This window comes from Podarcis liolepis (assembly GCF_965112155.1).
Source record: "Podarcis liolepis genome assembly, chromosome: 3".
Taxonomy (NCBI): Eukaryota; Metazoa; Chordata; class Lepidosauria; order Squamata; family Lacertidae; genus Podarcis; species Podarcis liolepis.
In genome coordinates, this window is record NC_139557.1 from 121,374,741 (window position 1) to 121,394,612 (window position 19,872).

The 19,872-nt window shown below is 45.7% G+C and overlaps 1 protein-coding gene across 1 annotated transcript in view; it reads left to right on the forward strand.

Moving 5' to 3' along the window:
- The window catches only part of ADCY3 (adenylate cyclase 3), a 96,459-nt gene that overhangs the window by 48,391 nt on the left and 28,196 nt on the right, over positions 1-19,872 (forward strand). The window contains exons 4-7 of the mRNA XM_083494171.1: positions 6,898-7,028; positions 8,507-8,618; positions 13,762-13,889; positions 18,006-18,164. Coding sequence (XP_083350297.1) covers positions 6,898-7,028; positions 8,507-8,618; positions 13,762-13,889; positions 18,006-18,164 — 530 coding nt within the window. The remainder of the gene's footprint in view (positions 1-6,897; positions 7,029-8,506; positions 8,619-13,761; positions 13,890-18,005; positions 18,165-19,872) is intronic.

Below are 19,872 nucleotides of genomic sequence, written 5' to 3' on the forward strand. Positions count from 1 at the left end.
AAAAGGAATGTACAGGCTGCGAGAGCTAGCTGAGGATCTCCCTGATGTATTTTGGGACTGATTCAGACAACCGCAGCAGGGTGGCTTGAATGGGGAAAGAGGTGGGCAGCCTCCCACGTGGGTAGCTGCTTTGGGGAGATGGGTAGCTCTCTACATCCAGCCTTTGCCAACCTGTTGCATTCCAGATGTTTTTTACTCCTGGCTGTAGTCAGCTGGCTGTGGCTGATGGGAGTTGTGGTTCAAAACATCTGGAGGGTACCAGTATGCTAGGCCCGGGGGTAACCCGAGCAACGCGGTCCAGGTCCGGTCCCAAATCCAAGGGTTCCGCGAGGAGTCAGTCTAACAGGGCCAAGGCAGGACACAAGGCAGGAAACCAGACAAGATCAGGCACAGGATCACAGACAGGGTCTGGCAAACAGCAACGTCGCTCCCGCAACCTGGGGCGGGGTCCGACAGCCTTTTAAATTTGTTGGGTAACGGCCGGTCCTGATTCCCCGGCAACTCACCTCCCTGTCTCGCCTGAAGGCGAGCACTCCTCCTGCGAGTCCTCAGGTCTCTCCTTCTCTCAGACCTGAGTCTCTGCAGCTCGGGAGACGTCAGTGGGTTACTAGACCCAGACGCCACCTCAGCCTCTCCTGACCCAACCGGTAGTGGAGCAGCTGTAAGTGATGGCCCAGCTGGAGGCAACGATGTCATTCCCGCATCTGGAGCCAGGGCAGGATCAGGCCTCTGACTCGGCTCAGCAGGTGTTTGCTGCAGGGGAACCTTTGCAGACTGGGACTCTTCAGGATCAGGCCCCCAACTTGGTTCAGATGATGCCTGAGGCAAAGGATCCGGTGCGGACTGAGACTCCTCTGGTTCCGAGTCCGAGTCCCAGGCCATCACAACCAGGTTGGCAAAGGCTGGTGTAGACCGTACAGGGGTGGAGAGACCCATGGCTGGCCCTCCTGCCCACCCACATGAGAACATAAGGAGAGCCTTTAGCAGGATCAGGCCGGTGGTTCATCTGCTCCAGCATCCTGGTCCCACAGTGGCCAACCAGAGGCTCCAATGCGAAACCAGCCAGCAGGATTTGAGCACGAGAGCAAGTCTCCCCTCCTGTGGTTTTTGGCGCTGTGCACTGCTTAATGTGGAACATCAACCCCATGTGCATCCTTTAATGCCCCCTTGCAAACCCACCAGCATTTATCTGATGAAAAGAGGGACGTGCTATTCCATCATCATCATCATCATCATCATCATCTTTAGACCCTGCCAATCTGTTTGTTTTTTTAAAGTAATATTTATTAAAGTTTCATAAACAATCAAAAGCTTCAAAATTTAAACATAGAATACAAAAACCAAGAAAAATAGAAAAAATACAAAAGAAAACACATAAAAAAATACACAAATAGAGAACAGTTAACAAAATAGAAGAAAAAGGAATAGAAAACACCAATAAGCAAAACAGAAAAAAGATTAGTATTTTCATATCTTATATTTCATTCGCTAATTTCTTGACCTCCTCACACCTCCCTTTTTGTATTCCAATTCAGATATTTAGTTCAGCAAATCCTTACCCTCTATCATTCATCCTTACTCAGCATCTTTACCTATAATACATATATATTTTCCACCATTATCAATCCATATTTACATATTCTTATTAATCTTTTTACCAACACCACTTGTTTTCAATCCAACATCCCTTTAACATTCATTAATTTTACAGTATTTCTGTAGATAGTCTTTAAATTTTTTCCAATCTTCTTCCACCGCTAGATCCTGCCAATCTGACTTGGTTGCCCCGGCCCCTCTGGGTGGCTTCCAACATATATAAAGACATAGTAAAACATGAAACAAAAAAACCTTCCCTAGACAGAGCTGTCTTCAGGTGTCTTCTCAAGGTTGTATAGTTATTAATCTCCTTGGCTCAGCAGGTTGCATAACTCTGTACCCTCCAACATTTCTCTGATGAAAATATGATACGATACTATACAGTAAAAAGGTAAAGGGACCCCTGACCATTAGGTCCAGTCATGACTGACTCTGGGGTTGCGGCGCTCATCTCGCTTTATTGGCCGAGGGAGCCGGCGTACAGCTTCCGGGTCATGTGGCCAGCATGACTAAGCCGCTTCTGGCGAACCAGAGCAGCGCATGAAAACGCCGTTGACTTTCCTGCCAGAGCGGTACCTATTTATCTACTTGCACTTTGACGTGCTTTCGAACTGCTAGGTTGGCAGGAGCACGGTCCGAGCAACGGGAGCTCACCCTGTCGTGGGGATTTGAACCGCCGACCTTCTGATCGGCAAGTCCTAGGCTCTGTGGTTTAACCCACAGCACCACCCATATACAATATGATAGTCTTTATTGTCATTGTCCCATACAGAATAACGAAATTGAAAAAATCTCCATCAGACATTCAAAAACCAACAAGCCTTCTATCCCAGCTATCCCAGCCTGGCTAGCCCCCTAAAAACTGATACCCCATAATTAAATACAATATACTCCCATAGAGACGACCTTACACTGCATTTAAAACCAAAATCACATTTGGATAGAAACTGTTTCTCGGGTGGCTAGTCCTAGTCTTTATAACCCTGTACCTTCTTCCAGAAGGCAGACGCTGAAAGAGATCATTTCCAGGGTGCGCACTATCCTGCGCTATCTCTGCAGCTTTCTTATGGCACCTGGAAGCATAGATTTGATCCAAGGTGGGAAGAGTGCACCCAGTTATTCTCTCTGCAGTCTTTACAACCCTGGACAGCATTGATTTTTCCCTGAGCGTGCAGCTCCCAAACCACACACACCTTAGGGACATCCTAAGGAAAAGCAGGACATTCCAGGGTCAGATCAGAATCCGGGACAGCTTCTGTAAATCCAGGACTGTCCCCGGAAAATAGGGGCACATGGAGGGTCTGTGGTTGTTCATGCAATGTCCAGCGGAAACAGCTGCTGTCCCAAACTTTCTCCGTGCAAAATCCAGAGTTTTCTTATGCTTGGAAAATCTGAAACTCTCCCCTCTGCTTTAAAAGCTAATAGCTTTCCATGGACACCACTGTTTTCTGTTGTTGTTGTTGTTAAAAAGTGGAGTTTTTTTTTAAATGTGGAACTTCTTCTAGAGAAGCATGGTTGCTCAAAACAGCAACTGGGGAGAATGGATGCGAAAACTTGGGTTAAAATCGCCTCCATATATAAACCACTTGGGAATGGACTGCTAGGGGACAAATTAATTGAGTAAAATTGTGGATTTCATGGGCAAGTCTGTGTGGGCCCTATGGCAGCTCGCTGTGTTTGTATGATTCGTTATGCTCAAGGTACAGCCTTGGTCTCCGCTGCGTTTGGCCAGCATGTCTAAGGAATTGCTCCTGTAAGAAGGCGATGGCGTGTTCATGGAACCATCATCGTTCTTTGTGCTGTAAGTCCCACCAGAGGGAAGCCGCCGGCACATTAATGCCAGAGCCTAACAGTGCGTCGTGACGCTCCGAAATGCGGCGGTTGCATTCTGCTGGGGTGGTACAGGTGGTGTCTACAAACACAAGAATAGGAAGAAGATTTCGCACGGAGGAGGGGAAGAGGAGAGTGGCAGTAATAATGTCTCATTTCCAAAGGAAATGTTGTAAACGCTGTCTGGGGTCTGCACTAGCACATTGAGGCCTTTGGATGGTAGCAGGTGCCCTAAAGTGGCCACTTAGGGACCAGCAAGAAAAAGATCAAAAGAAGGACAGCTTTGCATATAAAATGTGTGCATGCTGACTTATAGGCACAGGTGGAAATCGAGGAAAGGTTGCTGTAATTTAAACAGAAATAGAATACATCTGGGCAGGATGGTGATTGGGCGTTCCAGCTCAGGCTGCCCTCCAGGTACTAAAGCAATGGTCCTCAAACATTTCTCTCGGTGCCACATTTTCAGAATAAACAATGGTTTGCGCCACAGCAGATGTTTTATTGATTAGAAACACATCGGAAAACAAAATGAAACAACTCCTAGCAGTGCTTGATTTATAACACAGAACACAACTGCTTTATAATACGTTTGTGGGGCATCTGGAAGGTACAAAACAATTCAGCGACACATTCTCCAAATTAAAAAACAACAACATTTTTTTGATACTGTTGTTGGCATCTGTCTGTCTTGGGAGACAAAGGGAGGAGGGCGCCTTTGTGGGTGAAGCCAAACTGTTGGAAGATTGCAGCGCCTGCTGTGGCTGTAGAGACCGATGTGGGAGAGACATGTTTTGTTGCAGCCGGGGCAGAGCAAGGCGACTGGTTGTTCTGACGCAGGAGTGCCTTGACATTTCTTCCTTCTGTGCTACTCCCAGCGGTCATTTTTCCACTGGTCACTGCTGTGAATGCATGACCTGACTACATGTTTCCAGGCGGTCGTCTGCATGGGATTCCTGCACGGGGGAGTTGATGTTACTATATTATACTACAGTGGTGCCTCGCAAGACGAAATTAATTCGTTCCGTGAATTTTTTTCGTCTAGCGAATTTTTCGTCTTGCGAAGCACGGTTTCCCATAGGAATGCATTGAAAATTAATGCGTTCCTATGGTCAAAAAAAGTCCAAACAAAGCCAAATTTGGTACAAGAGTTTATTAAGTGCTCTTTAAAGTCACACATACTGTAAAGAGCATTTCAAAATTCAAACCCAGAATTTTTTTTAAAAAACAGCAGAGTGGCCCAATGGTCACAGAAAATCATAAAAATGCAGAAAAAAACCACAAGCTTCCAGATTCTTGCAAACCCCTCCCCAACTGTGCCCCCAGCCACCCAGCACACAGAAATTCAAACCCAGATTTTTTTAAAAAAAACAGCAGAGTGGCCCAATGGTCACAGAAAATCATAAAAATGCAGGAAAAAACACACAAGCTTCCAGATTCTTGCAAACCCCTTCCCAACACCAAGTCCTTGAATTCCAAACACCCCAACCCAAAATCCACCCCCCCAAAAAAAAAGTTTTAAAAGCTTAACTTACCAAATGGCTGCAAAAGAAGTTTTGGAAAAGCTTCAAAAATCACCAAAGTCTTTAAAAACCTCAAAAAAGGCTACTATGTACACTGCGTTCTATGAGTTGCTCCTCGAAGTCAAGTCGCAACTGTATTAACGGTGTTAAGAAAAAGGAAACAAACTTGCAAGATGTTTTCGTCTTGCGAAGCAAGCCCATAGGGAAATTCGTCTTGCGAAGCAGCTCAAAAACCACAAAACCCTTTCGTCTAGCGAGTTTTCCGTCTTGCGAGGCATTCGTCTTGCGGGGCACCACTGTATGCTGAAATGTTTAAATGTTTCTTTGATTGCCCTTGAATCTTCCTGCTGCACTTGCCACCCTCTCCTGCCGCACCAATAATAATAATAATAATAATAATAATAATAATAATAATAATAATAATAATAATAATAAATAAATAATAAATAATAAATAATAATTTATTATTTATACCCCGCTCATCTGGCTGGGCTTCCCCAGCCACTCTGGGCGGCTTCCAACAAAATATTAAAATACAGTAATGCATCAAACATTAAAAGCTTCCCTAAACAGGGCTGCCTTCAGATGTCTTCCAAAAGTCTGGTACAGTAGTACCTTGGGTTAAGTACTTAATTCGTTTCGGAGGTCTGCTCATAACCTGAAACTGTTCTTAACCTGAAGCACCACTTTAGCCTCCTGCTGCTGCCGCACCACCAGAGCATGATTTCTGTTCTCATCCTGAAGCAAAGTTCTTAACCTGAAGCACTATTTCTGGGTTAGCGGAGTCTGTAACCTGAAGCGTATGTAACCTGAAGCGTATGTGACCCGAGGTACCACTGTAGTTGTTGTTCTCTTTGCCATCTGGTGGGAGGGTGTTCCACAGGGCGGGTGCCACTACCAAGAAGGCCCTCTGCCTTGGCTTCTCACAGTAAGGGAACCGCCAGAAGGCTGCTCGGACACTCAGTGTCCGGACAGAATGATGGGGGTGGAGACGCTCCTTCAGATATACTGGACCAAGGCCGTTTAGGGCTTTAAAGGTCAGCACCAACACTTTGAATTGTGCTCGGAAACCAGTGTGGCTCTTTATCTTGAAACTGGGCCAACTCCTTCATGGAGAGCCAGCCTAGTAGTTCACTCTAGACGTTCAGGACTGCAGTTCTCATCAGCCCCAAGCAGCAAAGCTGTACGATGCAGGAACTGACAGGAGCTGGACTCTAAAATACCCAGACAGCCCCAGGTTGGCCAAGGCTGGAAATTTCATCCTAAGGTTTTCCACATGCGTATGCTGAGCTCTGCCTCTCTTGCTTGCCACAGGAGGAGGAAATTCCAATATTGTTGTTGTTGTTTAGTCATTTAGTCATGTCCGACTCTTCGTGACCCCCTGGACCAGAGCACACCAGGCCCTCCTGTCTTCCACTGCCTCCCGCAGTTTGGTCAGACTCATGTTTGTAGCTTCGAGAACACTGTCCCACCATCTCGTCCTCTGTCGTCCCCTTCTCCTTGTGCTCTCCATCTTTCCCAACATCAGGGTCTTTTCCAGGGAGTCTTCGCTTCTCATGAGGTGGCCAAAGTCTTGGAGCCTCAGCTTCAGGATCTGTCCTTCCAGTGAGCACTCAGGGCTGATTTCCTTCAGAATGGAGAGGTTTGATCTTCTTGCAGTCCATGGGACTCTCAAGAGTCTCCTCCAGCACCAGAATTCAAAAGCATCAATTCTTTGGCGATCGGCCTTCTTTATGGTCCAGCTCTCACTTCCATACATCACTACTGGGAAAACCAGAGCTTTAACTATACGGGCCTTTGTCGGCAAGGTGATGTCTCTGCTTTTTAAGATGCTGTCTAGGTTTGTCATTGCAATCCCAATATTAATTGACTGTAATTCCAGGGTGGTCTTGCAGATGAATAAATCTTACCCAGCCTTCTCACATTCCCCTTCTTTGTGTCCCCGCCTCAGGAAGGCCTGATGCTGTCGATTTTGCCCAGGCACGTAGCTGACGAGATGCTCAAGGATATGAAGAAAGATGCCAGCCAGAAGGAGATGCAGCAGTTTAACACCATGTACATGTACCGCCATGAGAACGTCAGGTAAGGAGCGGGACTTCCTTTTGCAGGGAGTTCCACATGCGAGGTGCCACTACCGAGAAGGCCCTGCCTGGTGCCGAGGCAGGTTTTGCTTCTCAAGGAGACACAGAGGGGAGCCTTTTGCCCAGAGCTCAGCAAACGAAGGAGGCACAAGGTTTGCAGCTGGGAAACTGAGATTAAAGGCTAATCCAAACTTCATTTTGTGCTGTGCTTTCCAGGTGCACCTCCACACTTTAAAGCTCTGCGTCTGAATAGGTTCGCTGCCGTCCCCAGAGCATTCCCCAGGAAAAGCACCTCCAAAAACAGGGCTTACATTGCAAGAAATATTGAAATATCTGAAATATTGTTGGTGCTGTACATAAATAAAATGAATAGTCTCACAATTTAAAAGTGTTGAGACAAAGAGGAGAGGGGAACTGAGGAAACTTCACGCAAGCTGGGTGAGATGTAAAATAGTAGCCTTAAGCTGAGATACAGGCGGACCAGAAGTTGGCACCTGTCTGTCTTGCGAGACATCTGTAGAGACTGATGTGAGAGAGACATGTTTCGTTGCAGCCGGGGTAGATGAAGGCAACCAGTTGTGCTACTGCAGTCATACCGTGACATTTTTTCTCTCAGTGCTGCTCCCAGTGGTCTTTCTTCTTCTGGTCACTGCTACGGACACACGACCTGACTGCTTGTCTCCAGGCATTGCGGTCATCTGCAAGGGATTCCCAGTAAGCAAAATATAACCAAAGACAACATGAGATCTGAATAAAGCTTTCAGTAACAACAATAATATTTTTTTTATTTATACGCCACCCTTCCCGGTTCAAAAACCGGGCTCAGGGTGGCTAACAACAAATTTAAAACACTTAATTGTAAAAGCAGCATAAAATACAGTAGAAAAACATGAATAACAATAAAATTCAAAATTCAGAAATCAATTTAGGGGGGAAATCCATCTAATAAACATTAGATAATCACCAGGGCTAGCTGGTTAAGTTAGTCCTATTTGGACCAGTGAGGAGACCAGGGGAGAATTAGCTGTGGGGTCTCAGAGCAGGTGATCTTCATAAAAGGGGAGGGGGAGGGAAGAGAAGGGAAATAAGAGATCAGGCTGAATTCAAATTAAAGGCCAGGCAGAATAGTTTTGTCTTACAGGCCCAGTGGAAGGAGGTTAAATCCTGAAGGGCCCTGGTCTCATGGGACAGAGCATTCCACCAGGTCGGAGCCATCACTGAAAAGGCCCTGGCCCTGGTAGAGGATAGTCTGACTTCCTTAGGGCCCGGGACCTCTAAACTATGGTTATTCATGGACCTTAAGGTCCTCTGTGGGGCAGACCAGGAGAGGCGGTCCCGTAAATAGTAGAATCACCAGTCTGAAAAAGTCAATTTTGGGAGGAATCTAGTTGGCCCCCAACTTGGTACAGGATCTTCTTGCTGCAGCAGCTATTCGCATGACCTGCCAACCTAATCTCCTTTGGTCCTTCTGTTTCACAGCATCCTCTTTGCGGACATCGTCGGTTTCACGCAGCTATCGTCCTACTGCAGCGCCCAGGAATTGGTGAAGCTTCTAAACGAGCTCTTCGCTCGCTTCGACAAATTAGCAGCGGTAAGTTTCCATGGCAGACCGTGCGTTCCTTCAGGATTTGCCCTCTAGGATGCTGGCCGGACTGGTTGAATTGGGGATGGGATGTCATGAGAACAGTCCTTGTTCCAGTTATACACCGCTTTGTGTGTACAATTCCTTCTCCTGTGCGGCGCCAGAGGCCAGGAACAGGAGGGACATAATTGCACAGCTGTCAACTTACAGATTTGAAAATAAGGGACCAGCAGCCAAAATAAGGGATTTTAGTCAACCAGTTAAAAGGGACCAGATAATTTTGGAGAGCAGCGCCGGTTTTTAGCCCTTCGTTTCCAGAGGTTGCTGCTCAAGACACCAGCTGATGAAACACTGCAATTAAAGAACTACAAGCAGCAACCGCTTTTCGCGCAAAACGAAGTCCAAGCTATGAAGATGCTGCTGCAGTTCTGCATCTTTTCTCTCGTGCTCCATCTGCAGCTCTCAGTTCCATCAGGCGAGGCGGGGGGGGGGGGGGAAGAGCGCCCGAAGTAAACCCGCAGATCAGACCATCTATGCTAGTCTACCACTACAAATCTATGGGAGAAGCGATTGCGGTCCTTCCCTTGTAGCCCTTGGAACACCTGCCCGCGCCTCCGCCTCCTCCTCCTCCTCTCTCTGAACTGCTTTCTCTATGGTTGCGCTCGCTCTCCTCTCAAGGCTCCTCAGCAATTCATAGGCTGCGCCAGGCTGCCCATCTTATCCGGGTCCTTCGGTGGTGCAGCCGCAGTACGGCCTAGTGGGAGCGGCGGTGACAGGCAGAGGGGAGGCCCCAGGCAGAGATGCTCAGTTCAACAGCCGCGAGGAGGATGGTGGCGGAAGGGCCCGAGGCTCCCACCAGTCCCGGCAGGGAGGGGCTCCCGGGGGCCAAGGCTGGTGAGAGGGGGCCGGGCCGGGCAGCCAAGCAACACAGTTGGAGCCTCCCTCCTCCCTGGCCGGCAGGGAGGGAGGGAGAGGAGCTGCTTCCTTTGAAACCCGGGAAATTTAAGGGACATCCATCAATAAGGGACAGCAGCGGGACACGGTGCTGGGATAAGGGACTGTCCCTCCAAATAAGGGACGCTTGACAGCTATGCACAATTGCCCAAGCAGCGCTGAGTTCTGCCACCTTGTTTTATTGGCCTTGTGGGCGTTCTCAGAAAAGCGCTCCATTGCATGAGATCAACAGCGCTCAGGGACTGAGAGGCTCATATCCTGGTAAACTGATACCTTTATATAGCTGCGTTTCCTGGAATATCAGAATATAAAACCTATTTACGAAGCCCAGGGACACATTATCCTCTGTTCTAATTCAGCCTCGACCAGGATTTAGCCACTCTCTTCAGGAACAAGAGATTTCAACAAGAGATTAAGAAGTTTCCTGAGAGGGCGGGGGGTGGGGGGTGGATTTGCTTTTCATCAGTGGAAGAGAACTGCCTCAGAAATTGGGGCGGGTGGCGGGTTTTGCCTTGATTAGAGAGTTCTAAGAAGAGGCTGGAGGGCCCACCAATCAGGGATGCTGAATTTCCAGCGTTGGCAGAGGGCTGGATTGGATGACCTTTGGGAGACCCCCTAACTCTGTGCTTGTAAAAAGCTGGGCACTGCTCTGGAGCACGGGGGAAGCTAGTGTGGCAGAGTCGAAGCATAAGATGAGCATGGATCAGGCCAGGGCCAGATTTTTTTTTATTATTATTATAAAATATTTATTAGAGTTTCAGAAAAAGGAATTACATAAAATCAAAAAATACAAGAATAAAAGACAAAAATAAAAATACAAGAAAAATACAAAATAAATACACATACAGAAAAAAGATAAAAAATAAAAAATCAACCTTTCCGTATCTTACATTCATATCCTTGTTTCCTTGACCTCCTCATACCTCCCTTTTTTGTATTCCAATTCAATTAATTAATTCAGCAATTTCTTTCCCTCCTTTTATCCTGATCTTTGATCTTAATATATTATAACATTAAATTTTTACCTATTTAAAAAACCAATTTTTCCATATTCTTTTATATCATTACAGCTAAAACCGCTTAACTTCATTCAAACATCATTCTAACCTTCATTAATTTTACAATACTTTTGTAAATAGTCTTTAAGGCCAGGGCCGGATTTAGGTTGGATGAGGCTATAAGATACTGAAGGGAATGGGGCCCTTTATATGTCCAGCTCTCCTTTGTCAACAACAAATTGTCGCTGTTTTTTGTGTTGAACATATGCTGTACAGTAATTGATGGACCTAATAGGTATCTCAAGCCATTTGCACATGTTGTTGTGCAACCAGTCCATGCAGAATGTAGGCACCCTATATATAGACATGAGCAAGCCAGTGATATTTTAGGGAGCAGGCTAGCAGGCGGGGCCCATTGCTTACATCACAGGAGCCTACACAACGCAAAACACCATTGCTGTATGTAGGTTTTATTCTATTTGTTATTTATCTTATATTTTGGAAATGTACACCCCATGTTTTTTGCTTTAATTTTTGGGGGGCCCCCAAGAGAGCGGGGCCCTAAGCTATAGCTTGTTTAGCTTATACAGTGGACGCTTGGATTGTGGACGTGATATGTGCGGGGTGCACGTTCGCAACCCGCAGCGGCATGTCTGCGCATGCGTGGGTTGCGATTCGGCACTTCTGCGCATGTGCAAAGCGTGATTTAGTGCTTCTGCGCATGCGCGGCCGCCGAAACCCAGAAATAACCCATTCCGGTACTTCCGGGTTTTGGCGGGTCCGTAACCCAAAAAAACGCAACCTGAAGCGCCTGTAACCCGGGGTATGTCTGTATGTAAATCTGGCACTGGATCAGGCCCATCCAGTCCAGAGTCCTTTCTCACCATCTCCAACCAGGTGCCCCCACGAGAAGCCCATATGCAGGAGCTGGGAGAGACAGTACCCTCCCCACCAGTGATTCCTCCCAGTAACTACTGGTATTCACACTGGCTCTGATGGCGGAGCGAGAACAGTGGACAAGGACCCGAGGACAATAGGTTTCAAATCCCTGCTCAGTCACCTTTGGCCAGTTGCTCCCAGTATAAATTACCTCTCAGGGTTCGCCCTGGAACTGGCAGGCTATGCACAGCCCTAGAAAATGCATATTTTTTCTCCAATAAGAAACAGACAAACAAATGTGTAAACCTCAGTATTTTTGGGTTTCTAAGAATTCACAGGCAACGCTGGATGCTCTCTGCGAGTCTGCTGTATATTTTGCAAACTAGTTCATTTCTTCGCTATGCGTTTCGACACCTCTTAAGATGTCGTAATCAAATTTTGCTTTTATTTAGCTACGTATTTATTTCTTGCCCTTCCTTCTAAGGTCCCACTGCTGGTTACAGCATCAGAAGCAATATTAAAGCAACTTAAAAAAAACTTACAACCATAGAAATACGGTTCCTGGTACCAAGGGGGCATGTGCTTGTTTATATTTGGATACAGTTGGCTGCCATCTTGAATCAAGATGGTGGACTGAACTTTGAACAGCACTGATTTTTTTGTTTTTTTAGGATTCCTAAGCAGGGCTGGGGAGGAGCCTGCTGGTCTTACAATAAAGAAGGGCTGAATTATTATGACCTGTTATAATGCCAGCTGTTTAAAATCCACATTTTTGTGGCCGAGAAGAATAAACCATCAATAAACACTGGAGCAAAACTCCTCCTTTGTCTGCCTGGGAGCAGTTCTATGGATGAGCATTTGAATCCTTTTTAAACTCACGTGATAATCCTTTTATACTACCAATATCTGCTTGGGAAATTGCTTCTTTTTTTAATTACTCTTGCAAATTTTCATGGTTACCGTCCTCTGTTATTTAATTAAGGCCTTGTTCCGTTGGGAAATAAACAGAACTGGGTTGGTAAGATTTGTGAATGTAACTCGAAGAGAAGAAACAGCTTCTCTTTAACTAAACAGAGAGGCTGAATGGATAAGGAAGGGTGTTTTGGGCTCCCAACGCTTTCTGTTCAAACAAACGTTTTGAATATAAATGTTTTAAGTAGAAATATCTTTTTACTGATCGTTTTATTGTTCTGTTCTTTTTTTAAACTTCTTAGAGGCGGTTCTGTTTTTTTGCACTTAAGCGGGATGTAAATTTATTATGAAATAATAAAATAAACAATTTTAACAACTGCGGGTGCCGATAACATGGTGCTGATTAACTCCAAGGTTGCAGGTTTGATCCCCGTAAGGGGCAGCTGCATATTCTTGCATTGCAGGGAGTTGGACTAGATGATTCTTGCTGTCTCTTCCATCTCTACAATTCCAGGATTCTCTTCTTCTTTGGCGATCACTCGTAGCTGAGGAAGATTGTCTTCCGTAAACACAGTTTTAACAATGAGTCCATAAGTGACTGTGGAGGCCAATTCTGGATCCACACGTCCTTCCATAGCTGTCAACCGTCCCTTATTTGGCGGGAAAGTCCCTTATCCCAGCGCCGTGTCCCGCTGCTGTCCCTTATTGATGGATGTCCCTTAAATTTCCCGGGTTTCAAAGGAAGCAGCTCCTCTCCCTCCCTCCCTGCCGGCCAGGGAGGAGGGAGGCTCCAACTGTGTTGCTTGGCTGCGTTGCTCACCCAATAAGGAGTCTAAAAACGACTGGGGGTGGAGCTTGCATGCCTTGTGCCGATCAAATCGGCCGCCTTGCCTGGGGACTCGCCTTTGCTCAGCGCTTCCCAGCGGAGAGGTGACGGTGGTTTTCCTTGCTGCATTCCCTTTGCTGGGTTGCTGCGCTGTGGGAACCACCGCTTGAGGCTTCGTTTGGCTGCTGGCTGGGCTTTCTGCCTTTGGCTCGGAGGGGCTCAGAAGTCGAACATACCTGTGTCCAGAAAATCCCTTATTTTGGCTGCTGATCCCTTATTTCCGAGGCTGCTGGTCCCTTATTTTCAAATCTGTAAGTTGACAGCTATGCGTCCTTCCACAGTGGGGACATAGGGTTCCGGGTGGGAGATGGTGTGCATTTGCCAAGCGTGCCTTCCTCTTAGCATGTTTCTCCCTTGCATCCTGAGTTCGAGTGTCTTCAAAGCCCATGACACCTTTAAACCTCTTTTGTTGGCCACCAGCATTACGCTTTCCATGAGGCAGATTTCTACATTATGTCCTGGCAACCTTCCACTGTCGGAATTACTTCCTTTTCTTTTCTTTTCCCCTTTCCTGCTCTTCCAGAAATACCACCAGCTGCGTATCAAGATCCTGGGAGACTGCTACTACTGCATCTGTGGTCTGCCTGATTACCGGGAAGACCACGCTGTCTGTTCTATCCTGATGGGCCTTGCTATGGTGGAGGCGATTTCGTAAGTGTTCCTATTAATACATTTATTTATCTGGTTTTCAAATTAACATTTTACAATCACAAACATACATCATAAAAACAAGATTCCAAGGAATCTCCTGGACTCCCCTCCTCCCCTTTGTGGGTCCTATTATTAATCATTTCTTCCTGCATCTCTTATGATAGTAGTCCAAATCTTTCACATCTCCATTATATCCAAAGTTCATCATTAAACTACAAGCGTTATTCAAATCCTACTAACGATTTTAACTGTTTACAGTGGTTTTTAAGGTAAATTGTAAGGTAAATTTAAGGTCCACCCCATATGGGAGATAACCTGGGGAACTGCTGTGGGAGCCAGAAGTACAGTGCAGGTGATGCAGGAAGCAGGCAGGAAGAACAGGAAGGTCAAAAAGAGGACGGTAGCAGCGTGACTTTGCCTTTTACCAGGTCTGGAAAGGTCACGCCCACCTACTAGTCACATTCAAGAGGAAGGATGCTCCAGGCCAGGAGGAACAGGAAGTTTCGACTGGCTGGACCAAACATTCCCTTGCATGCCACTCTAGCAAAACAAGGAATGTTGTACTTGACTGCTCCCAGTGGATTACATCCCACACCCTCGTGGTCCCTTCAGCTCTATGATTTGGAGGAATCATTTCTCCCTCCCTCCCTCCCTCCCTCCCTCCCTCCCTCCCTCCCTTGCTTCCTTCCACAAAGATCCGTTGTTGAGATGGTTTTCCTGGACCACTTTTCCTGCTCTTTCCTGAAATCTGTGGGATCAGAGATTTGCAGCCCCAAATATGGCTGGTTCATCTGGTGTGTACGGATCTCCCAGAGGCATGGACTTGCCTGTAATATTTCTCTGAGGAGTTAGGATCTTTGGACCACCTCCCTGCCCTTGCCTGCCTTCCTTGAACTAAGCAAGTATTCTTCCTTCCCTGACTCAAGCCAGGATTCTCACACCTTGTGGTTCTTCTCCTAAAGAGGTGGCCCAAATGCAACTCTCCAGGCCCCTCTATGTGGCCCTTGGGACAATCACCAGGCCCCTCTCCCCAGGCCACACACTGCCCCTCGCTCGCCTGGAGGGAGCAGAGAAAGGGGTGTGTAAATGTAAGAGTAGAAACTAGCCTCCTAAGGGGGGAAAATGGCATTTGTCGCTCCACCCACTTTTGTCTCTCACTCCAGACATTGCCATGTGGCCCCCAGAAAGTTTGTCCAGAAGGGAATGCTGCCCCCAGGCCCAAAATGGCTCCTCTTATTAACGCCTGGCTGCTTCTGAGCTGTGAGCTTTTATATGAGCTGGAGACCTTTCTCGACAGATCTTCTTTCCACCCACAGAGTTCATCACTAAACAATCTCCCTCTCCCGCTAATTATTCCTCCTCATTTTTCTAAAACAAAACTTGGTCTCAGGGACGGAAAGCTCTTAATGTTTATGGAAAATTACCAGGGGATAGCAGTGAAAGCTGGCTTAGTAGCTCGTTTATAGAAACAAGGGACAGTCGTCTAAATTCCAGGCGTGCAAGAAGGGAGAGAGGAGTGGTGGGTTGCTCAGCTCTGTGTTTTTGGAAACTCAGATCTCTTTCGCTATATGAATGATAGAGTCCTTCACAGCTGAAGGATCCCTGAAGGATCCCTGACAGAAGGCCACCCAACTTCTGTTTAGAAACCTCCAACGAAGGAGAGTCCGCCACATCCCGAAAGAGTCTGTTCCACTGTCAAACAGCTCTTACTGTCGGGAAGCCCTTCCTGATGTTTGGTGGAAACATCTCACACCCCTTGTCCAGAATCTAATAGAGATGTCTTCTTAAGGACACAGTATAAACCTGCTAGATCAGGTTGGTGGCCCATCGAGTCCAGCATCCGGTTCTCACAGTGGCAACTCTCTTCCCTACTGCGGTTTCCAGCAACTGGGTTTCAGAAGCCTTGCTTCCTCCAGTTGTGGAGGCAGAGCGGAGCCCTCCTGGCTAGGAGCCATCGATAGCCCTCTCCTCCTCCATGGATTTGTGGCTATCCCTGCCTCTTCAGTACTGCTGCTCAAGTTTCCAAACTTTTGGCTCAAAGTCGTTTTTTAAAAGTCAAACACAAGGGTTGTGTGTTTTTCCTATTAAGCGGAATGATTCTTCTTATCATCATCATCATTATATCTCTCTCTTTCTCTATCATCTATCTATCTGTCTAATCACTCTCTCATCTATATCTATCTATCTATCTATCTATCTATCTATCTATCAATCATCTATCTACCTATCTATCTATCTATCTATCTATCTATCTATCATCTATCTCTATCTATCTATCTATCTATCTATCTATCTATCTATCTATCTATCTATCATCTATCTATCTATCTATCTATCTATCATCTATCTCTATCTATCTATCTCTATCTATCTATCTATCTATATCATCTATCTATCTATCATCTATCTATCATCTATCTATCTATCTATCTATCCATCTATCTATCATCTATCTTATCTCTGTCTATCTCTATCTATCATCTTTCTTTTTTTCTTTCTATATCTATTATCTATCTATCTATCTATCTCTATCTATCTATCTATCTATCTATCTATCTCTATCACTATCTATCTATCAATCTATCAATCTATCATCTATCTCATCTATCTCATCTACCTAATCTATCATCTATCTATCTATCATTTATATCTATCTATCATTTATTTCTGTCTATCTGTCTACCTACCTACGTATCTATCATCTATAATAATATATAATTTATTATTTATTATTTATAACCCGCCCATCTGGCTGGGCTTCCCCAGCCACTCTGGGCAGCTTCCAACAAAATATTAAAATACTGTACTACATCAAACATTAAAAGCTTCCCTAATCAGGGCTGCCTTCAGATGTCTTCTAAAAGTCTGGTAGTTGTTGTTCTCTTTGCCACCTGGTGGGAGGGCGTTCCACAGGGCGGGCACCACTACCGAGAAGGCCCTCTGCCCGATTCCCTGTAACCTCACTTCTTGTAGTGGAGGGAACCGCCAGAAGGCCCTCGGAGCTGGACCTCAGTGTCTGGATAGAACGATCTATCTATCATCTACCTACCTACGTATCTATCTACCTATCTATCTATCTATCTATCTATCTATCTATCTATCACCTATCTATCTATCTATCTATCTGTCTGTCTGTCTGTCTGTCTATCTATCATCTATCTATCTATCATCTATCTATCTATCTATCCTCTATCTGTCTATCTATCTACCTATGTATCTATCTAGCTATCTATTTATCTAGCTATCTGTTTCTATCCCTATCAGCTGCCCTTCACCCTAATGTCCCAGAGCAGGTTGCAGCATTATGACCATGTTAACCAAGACAACAAGAACACACCAACAGCATACAAATCAATATGGCTAACTTGATCCAACAACCAACCTCCCTCCCGCAACACGCATGTAAACAAGCCTCACTGCAGTCAGCTGAAGGCAGCTAACCATGCCCTGGGCCCCCCAGCCCCTCTCACTGAAAGCTAATAAATGAAAAGAAAGAGAGCCTATCCATGTGATACTATACTGACACACAAACCTTGCACATACACTATGGAAAAGAGGGCAAGTTTGCTACCCCCTTCTCTTCTCTCCATACCTTATATTGTATACAACATTTAAAGTGTCACATTGAATAGAACTGTGCAAAGGACTTCATGATCTGAAAAGAGAGACAAAGTATGTATTATTATTATTATTATTATTATTATTATTATTATTATTAATGATTATTATTTGAATTTATATACTGCCCTATACCCGGAGGTCTTAGGGCAGTTCACAGAACAAAATCAAAATATAAAACCACAAAATATATAATCAAAATAAAAACAACAACCCAATAACCCCCCCAACCCCCCCAACCCCACATTTTAAAAGGGTATAGGATAGGGGACTTTGGTAACCCAAGAAAATCTTTAATAAAAACCATTTTAAAAACCCGACATTGACAACGATTTAAAGCAACTTGCGTTTGAAACCTTTAAAAGTGTACAGGCGACGCAGCCAAAGGAATGGCAAACAAATGCTCGCAGGTTGTCTGTGAGCTGCTGGGTGCAGATTTTTGTTTCTCAAGAATTGAATTGTGTGTTTCGTTGTCATCGTGGGCTCCTTCCTCCCCAGCTACGTCCGAGAGAAGACCAAAACAGACGTGGACATGCGCGTGGGAGTCCACAGCGGCACCGTCCTGGGCGGCGTCCTCGGCCAGAAGCGCTGGCAGTACGATGTGTGGTCCACAGACGTGACGGTGGCCAATAAGATGGAAGCCGGCGGCATCCCAGGGTGAGAGGAGTTTCCCCACTGCTTCCTAAATGTCCTGTGTCTGGGATGGGGACCATTCCAGCATCATAGGCTTGCTAAGATGTATAAGACTGAATCAGATAAGTGCTGGAGAGATTCAATGAGGTTGAGGAGTATGTTCTTTCATATGTGGTGTTGGACTTGTAAAAGGGTAAAAGAGTATTGGGAAACGATTCATAATGAATTGAAAAAAATGTTTAAAAGCACTTTCCCAAAAAAACAACAACAACCAGAGTCCTTTTCGTTGGGGATAATTCAGACAGAAATCCCCAAGTGTCTAAAAAGGTTATTTATGTATGCCACTACTGCGGCCCGTGTTTTGCTAGCCCAAAAATGGAAAACGAGCAAAGTCCCAACTAAAGAAGAATGGCAGTTTGATGGAATACGCACAGCTTGTGGACCTTACATATAGAATAAGAGAACAAGGAGAACATATGTTTAAAAAAGATTGGAAAATGTTTATTGAATATATGGGGGGAAATTGTGTATATTTTAAAAAGTTGACAACATTAAGATAAATTCAACAGTGTAGATAAGTTTTGATGGATGTAATAATGGAATACTGAATAGTTTAAAGGTAAAGGTAAAGGGACCCCTGACCATTAGGTCCAGTTGTGGCTGACTCTGGGGTTGCGGCGCTCATCTCGCTTTATTGGCTGAGGGAGCCAGAGTACAGCGTACAGGTCATGTGGCCAGCATGACTAAGCCGCTTCTGGCAAACCAGAACAGCGCACGGAAACGCCGTTTACCTTCCCGCCAGAGCAGTACCTATTTATCTACTTGCACTTTGACGTCCTTTCGAACTGCTAGGTTGGCAGGAACAGGGACCGAGCAACGGGAGCTCACCCCGTTGTGGGGATTTGAACCACCAACCTTCTGATCGGCAAGCCCTAGGCTCTGTGGTTTTGTTTATGTAAAATATGCAGGGATTTATGACATGCAAAATGAACCATTGAAAGAGAAGAAGGGAAATATTTTAAGGTTGTTTAAATGAATACTCTGAATTGTGAAGCAGAAAATTTATATATATGGAAATCATTCCAGCAGGCGAGAAAGAAGAGAGGACAAAAGAAATAGGAAATACAGAGAGAATCGTGTTTCTTTTCATAAACTCATGCTATATAGCCATGGTGGTCTAGTGGGTTGGACAGCATAAACCCCCAGGTACAAACCCCCACCCAGTTATGACATCCACTGGGTGACCTTGGGCCAGTCACCTTGTTGTTGTTGTTGAGTCGTTTAGTCGTGTCCGACTCTTCGTGACCCCATGGAACAGAGCACGCCAGGCCCTCCTGTCTTCCACTGCCTCCCGCAGTTTGGTTAAACTCAAGAACACTGTCCCACCATCTCGTCCTCTGTCGTCCCCTTCTCCTTGTGCCCTCCATCTTTCCCCAACATCAGGGTCTTTTCCAGGGAGTCTTCTCTTCTCATGAGGTGGCCAAAGTCTTGGAGCCTCAGCTTCAGGATCTGTCCTTCCAGTGAGCACTCAGGGCTGATTTCCTTCAGAATGGATAGGTTTGGTCTTCTTGCAGTCCATGGGACTCTCAAGAGTCTCCTCCAGCAAGTCACCTTAACCTACCTCAAAAGCTTGTTGCAAGCAGACTATTTTTTGGGGGGGCGGGACTTTTTTTGGGGAGGAAACTATAGCCAAATGAAAGCTATAGTTCTCATTTACCTGCTGCAACTACTC